At 54.4% G+C, this 5,951-nt stretch overlaps 1 protein-coding gene across 5 annotated transcripts in view; it reads left to right on the top strand.

The window, feature by feature from the left end:
• The window catches only part of Dennd6b (DENN domain containing 6B), a 15,190-nt gene extending 11,983 nt beyond the window's left edge, over window positions 1-3,207 (top strand). For 4 of the 5 annotated variants that reach the window (XM_017798600.2, XM_008834749.3, XM_008834747.3 and 1 more), the window contains 9 exons: window positions 179-273; window positions 416-481; window positions 805-869; window positions 973-1,062; window positions 1,154-1,207; window positions 1,545-1,654; window positions 1,738-1,840; window positions 1,923-2,000; window positions 2,082-3,207. In XM_017798600.2, coding sequence (XP_017654089.1) covers window positions 179-273; window positions 416-481; window positions 805-869; window positions 973-1,062; window positions 1,154-1,207; window positions 1,545-1,654; window positions 1,738-1,840; window positions 1,923-2,000; window positions 2,082-2,204 — 784 coding nt within the window. In that variant the 3' untranslated portion in view covers window positions 2,205-3,207. The remainder of the gene's footprint in view (window positions 1-178; window positions 274-415; window positions 482-804; window positions 870-972; window positions 1,063-1,153; window positions 1,208-1,544; window positions 1,655-1,737; window positions 1,841-1,922; window positions 2,001-2,081) is intronic. The other variant, XM_008834748.3, reaches the window with a different exon arrangement.
• The last annotated feature ends 2,744 nt before the right edge of the window (window positions 3,208-5,951 follow it).

Here is a 5,951-nt window from a genome sequence, read left to right as displayed (position 1 = left end):
TCCGCTGGGCCTCCCCCCCCTACTTCACCATTCATGACAGTGAGTTCAAGGAGCTCACAACTCGCACACAAGCTCCGTAAGTGCATGTCCTCCCTTCCTGTTCCCACACCACATCCCCTGGGCATTTCTCTGCCTCTTCTCTCTCTCTCTCTCTCTCTCTCTCTCTTTCTCTCTCTAGACCAAACGTGGTCCTGGGAGTCACAAACCCTTTCTTTATCAAAACACTCCAGCACTGGCCCCATGTCCTCAGAATTGGGGACCCCAAGATGTCAGGTGAGAAGTTCAGAGGCTTTGAGCCTCACCTAGTTCAGGACCCCTTAGGGAGGGTAGGGTTCTATAGCCTATGATCTCTGAGCCTATTGGCATGGGCAGAACTGTGGGCACTGAGGCATATTTCACTGGGTATATTTCACAGGGGATCTTCCTAAGCAGGTCAAACTAAAAAAGCCTTCACGACTGAAGACCCTTGACACCAAGCCAGGTCTGTGCTCCCCCCTTGAGCTGCAGCCCCTTCTGCTCTAGTGGGGCCTATCCTGCACTTGCTAGATATCCCTGGTGGTGATGACCAGGCCTTCTGACCCTTCTTTTCCTTCTACTCAGGCTCCATGTGGTAGGGGTTGAGGGGGAGCATTGTCTTCTTTAGCAGGTCTCTTGAGTCTCAGGTTGGATGGGATGTGAGCTGTGCAGATTCTACCAAGGGAATGGGGCTGTAGGCAGATCAGAAAACCATCTTCACCATCAGTAGAGCTGTGGGAGTGTGGAAGGGAGGCTGGATGGACAGCCACACCTCTAACCTCCTGTCAGGCCTCTATACCGCATATACTGCCCACCTCCACCGGGACAAGGCACTGCTTAAACGACTGGTCAAGGTATATGCTGTTGAGTGGGGCTTAGATTTGGGTGCTTGGTATAGTATGAAGGATTCAGGGTACTGGTCAGTGCTGAGACTCAGTCCCCTGCTTGCTCCTGCAGGGTGTACAGAAGAAGCGGTCATGGGATGCACAGAGCGCCCTGCTGAGGAGGCACTTCCTGGAGCTCACACAGAGTTTCATCATCCCCCTGGTGAGATAGGGTTGGGGGAATAGCAGGGGTTGGTGACAGCAGAGCTGTGACAGTAGGGGTTGTGGCCCACACTTGTTCCCCTCCCTCCCAGGAACACTACATGGCCAGCCTCATGCCGCTGCAGAAGAACATCACACCCTGGAAGGTGGAGTCCAGGGAGTTCTGGGGAGGGTGAATTCAGTCCCCATACCAAGAAGGGAAGGCCTGCACATTTGTCCACATGGAACCAGAAGTGGGTGGGGGGTGGTTGTGATGCAGGAGCCACCACAGTACAAGGCTGACTCTACCTACCATAAGGGCAGAGAAATGAAGACTGCAGGGAGGGACACCAACAGAACTGACAAGCTGTCCAGGGATCTGACCCAGGCAGGGTGGGGCAGAGATCTTCTGATGTGTCCTGAGGGGAGCGCCCCATCATGTGGAAGGGCAGGGCCTGTGTGCCTGTGCTCCCTAGCACTCCGCTTATCTGACCTCTGTCTTAGAGCCCCCCCCAGATCCGCCCCTTCCACCAGGATGATTTCCTACGTAGCCTGGAGCACGCGGGACCCCAGCTCACTTGCATCCTTAAGGGCGACTGGCTGGGCCTCTACAGGTGGGAAAACAGTGGGTACAAGCTGCTGCGGGTACCCCTGGGCATACTGGGTCAGCTCCTTAGCTGCTTCTTGCCACCCACAGGCGATTTTTCAAGTCACCCCATTTTGATGGCTGGTATCGGCAACGGCACAAAGAGATGGCCCAGAAGCTGGAGGCCCTGCACCTGGAATCTATTTGTGAAGCGGTGAGGGAAGGCAGAAGCAGGGAATGGGTACAGGCCCAGGGTGGGTGGTTGACTTCGTGTGGAGAACCTGAAATGTCCTCAGCAGAACATCGAGGCCTGGATAAAGGACAAGTCAGAGGTAGAAGTGGTGGACCTGGTCCTGAAACTTCGGGAGAAGCTGGTGAGAGATCTGCCTATAATGCCCAACTTCCACCCACCTGACTAAAAGTGTGTCTGCCCCTTATAACCACTGCCCTTCCAGGTGCGGGCACAGGGCCACCAACTCCCTGTGAAGGCGGTAACACTGCGACGGACACAGATGTACCTCGATACAGTCATTGGCTCCCTGCCCAAAGACCTGCAAGCTGTCCTGTGCCCTCCCTAGGACAGGGCCAACATGTGTAGTCTAGGGTCTAAGCCTGCCAAGCCTCCTTATCCCTTGAAGGCGGACTTCCACTACACTGGGGCTCCCAACATTGGCTCCTATCCTGACTGCAGCCCTCTCCCAGGACATTTGTCCCAGCAGTTAAAAAAAAAAAAAGACATTTGGAACCACAGCTTGGTCCCTGACTGTTGGGGGATTCTATGCTGGCTCTGCCTTGCCCCCTCCTGGGCCCCACCTGCCCTGTACATCTGGAGGTGGGAGTGGCTGGTATCCCTCACTGACGTAGGTGCCCTTGCTGCCTGTCCCCTCCTGGCTCCCATCTGCCTACACTCCAAGATGCCTTGTGTTTAGTGGGTCCTTTCGCCCACCAGGCTTCAGAACAGAGGGAGGCAGCCACCAGGGCCGGCCCCTCTCTTCGCAACCTACCTATTCCTTCTTCTGGGGAAGGAGGGGTGCTTTGCCCAGGCAGCTACTTTGAGAGGGCCAAAGCTGCTTTGTCCTATGAGGACCTGCATCTGCCTGCTGTGTTTGATCAGGGATGGTGTAAAGCCTGGTACCCCCGCTGGGAAAGCAAATTCAGCTTTTCCTTTGGGGGTTCTCACCATAGTCCTTTCTCCCTCTCTTGGAACACCCCACTGGGCACCAGTTCCATGTGTTTTACCCAGGCTGCTAAGGGACACTCTAGCTGTCTTTCCCTATGAAGTTTGAGGGACTTTGGGCTCTAGCCTAGCCCCACATTGCCTCTTCTGTTCTCTTGGCCTTTGTTAGGGTGCAGCTGATCTCTTAGGCAGGGGTGAGTGTCCCTTGGAGGTGCTGTCCTGTGCCCTCCCTAGGACAGGACCAACATGTATAGTCCCAGGGGCCTAACCCTGTCAAGCTTCCCTCTTCCTTGAAGGTAGGCTTCCACCAAGGTGGGGCTCCCAGCCTTGGGATCCTACCCTGGTTGCAGCCACACCCCAGAACCACCTTTGTCTCAGCAGTAAAAATGACATTTGGAACTATAGCCTGGTCCTTGACTGTTGGATTCTGTACTAGCACTGCCTTGCAACCTCCTGGATTGTATGCTCTTAAAAAATACCCCAAAGTCTGGGCACAAGGAGTTTCAGTGTTGTTAATAGCCAAGCACAAGATAGGAGCATCATCAAGGTCCACAGAAGGGTGCAAACAGAAATGTGGACCCAGGACTATAGCCACACCAGTTAAGTATCACCTGCCAGAAGCATGTTGGGTGGGTTTCCTGACCACTCAGACTCCTCATCTGAGAGACTAGGCCACATAGATGTCTCACTGGGCAGTTGTTGGGCAGTGGCAAGGGAAGGGAACATCCAGAGAGACTGAACTGTATATACCCTATGATGCTTGAAAGGGCTGCTGGCAAAGTAAGCTGGTTTATAGTTGCATGGAGAGTTTTGCTTTATTTTAAAGTCCCTATGTCGCATGACTGTATCCTGTCCTGGGTTGTAGACCTCTTGGAACAAATCCTCAAGCACTGCTTGGCTTTCCTCACTGATCCTGGTGAAATCCCCACACAACAAAGCTAGTTCACTATTAACAGGTACCAGGATGACGGTTCCCAGATCTTTGTATGAGTTCACTTGTCTACTCTCTAACCTTGGCCTAGGACAGCTTGTCACTATACCCACCTAACAGGTGAGGAAATGGAGGCAAGATGTGATGAAGGTGTGCAGTTGGACTGAGTCAATCTAACGGAGGGTCCAAGGATGTGACCATAGTTTTAACATCTAAGCAGAGGCAGGTGGAGGTAGAGACCTTGGGGTGAGGAAGGGTGGTTCTAGCCTCCTTTGGACCCAAGATACTAACCTCCCCACCAGGAGACTGATCACTAAGAGATCTGTGGAAATATGCCACTTTCCAAGGTAACAGTTGGAGCTAACAGGCTATGAGGACAGCAGAGTGTTAGCCATTTGGTGTCTGCAGAGCTGTGGCTTTGGTGTGTCCAGGTCTGAGCCCCCTGAAAACCCCTACTCCAAGGTTATGATTGTGACCTACCCTTGAGCATATCTCAAATGTCTTTGCAACATGTGCTTCCTGTGCTTGACTTTCTGAGGGCTGTCACACAGTGGGCTACAGAGCTGTCCTACAAAGGCCCCATGGACCTCAGCCACCATCAACCTGGGAATACAACCTGGCAGTTAGCCATTTTCAGAACACTGGATATGGGACTCAGGATACAGGTACTTCAGAGGTGAGGGTGGGATGGGGTGAAGGGAGATAGTACTGCTCAGGGCATCACAACTCAAGACTGAAGCACACAGGAGTCAGGGAAGTTCCAGTCCCTCTGGACTTGTCCTGGCTGCTGGGCAGAGTACACGGCCTGGGGCCTCCTACCAGTTCCATCCTAGTCCACTCTCTGAGGTAGCCGAGCCTCTCATGCCCACTCCTACCCTTGTCCATTCCAAAGGCAGGGTCTGGAGAAGGGACAGATGGCTTCAAAGATGTTGCCAAGAGGCCCTTGTTGTTAGAATGCTTGCTTGGCTGGTCAAAAACTAGTCCAAGAAGGTTAGGGGCTGCTATGGTCCCCAGGTCTTGAGACCTTTGAGTGGCAAGTTGGAGAGAACTATGAACCTTCAGCATTCAGGCAATCAAAGAGGGCATAGTGGAGGTCATGAGGCAGTGGGCTCCAGGGAGAGGCCGGAAGGACAGGCGGGGTCTTTTACCCTTCAGCTTCTTGCCATCTGTTTTGAGCCCTACTCAGTTTGGGATACTGACCTTCCACAACTTTGGTATTAAATATCTTTTTATGATACAATGCTGTCTTTTAACTTTTTTGATACAAAGTTTTCAGCCCTGTAGGATACTGGATATTCTGAAGTTCCCTGGTGGGGGAAGGGTGTGGTATGAAGGAGAGGTATGAACAAGGCCTGGCCGCTCGGGGATTGGGGAAAGGCAGACTTGGCTTCATCTGGCTTGGGGAAGGCTGGAAAACTGAGGTAGGTCCTGAAGGAAGGAGGGAGGAGATGCCTGAGGAAATGGGAAGGCAGTCTGCAAGGAGAGGGCAAGGCTGTGTGGATGGGTTGTCCCAGGATGGGTGTGGGCTGGAGTATAGTCCTAAACCTTTTTCTCAGGCAGTGGGATCATCTCCATGTTAGAAGTCCGTGGGGCCACAGCTTGGGGAACTCAGAGGCCAGACAGGACCTTCAAGGAGCGGCTCTATACCACTCTGCAGACATTGAAGACCCACCCAGAGATATTGAAGACTGGGGGTCTAGAGGGCCCAGATATGCTGGGCCAGGGGACTAGGAAAGAAGGCAGCGAGGGCGGAGGTTGAGAGCTATATATGAGGGCACTGCTTAGGAGATCGGGCGGCTAGGATTCCTGAGAAAGAGTCAAGGTCCAGCAGCCCTCACCCTCGGACACGGCAGGAGCCAGGTGTGTGGCCTGCCTGTTGCCAGTCTGGCGGTGAGGCTGCTCGTGGCCCGCCCACCTCAAAGTGGACACTAGGGGCCCCCGTCTGGCCCAGTCGAAGCCACCCACTAGCTGCATTCGGTTCGGCCTGGGGAATTCTCGGGGTGGTGCCCAGGCGGGGGACACTGCATGGGTGATCCGCGCCCGGGGACAGCAGCGGGGCGAGGGCGCTGCGGGGCGCGAACCCCCAGGCGACGCAGCTCACTCAAGGGGTCTCGCGCCGGAGGAAACTCGGGAGACGCCCGCCGCCCCGCCCTCCTCCAGCCTCTACCCCTCGGTCTTGTCCCTTCCTCCCTCCTCCTCCTCCCTCTACCCTGGCGG

The sequence above is a fragment of the Nannospalax galili genome, unplaced genomic scaffold (assembly GCF_000622305.1).
Source record: "Nannospalax galili isolate Female #2095 unplaced genomic scaffold, S.galili_v1.0 scaffold237, whole genome shotgun sequence".
Classification (NCBI taxonomy): Eukaryota; Metazoa; Chordata; class Mammalia; order Rodentia; family Spalacidae; genus Nannospalax; species Nannospalax galili.
The sequence above is the reverse complement of the archived record's forward strand: the minus strand, read 5'-3'. Positions and strand labels throughout refer to the sequence as shown.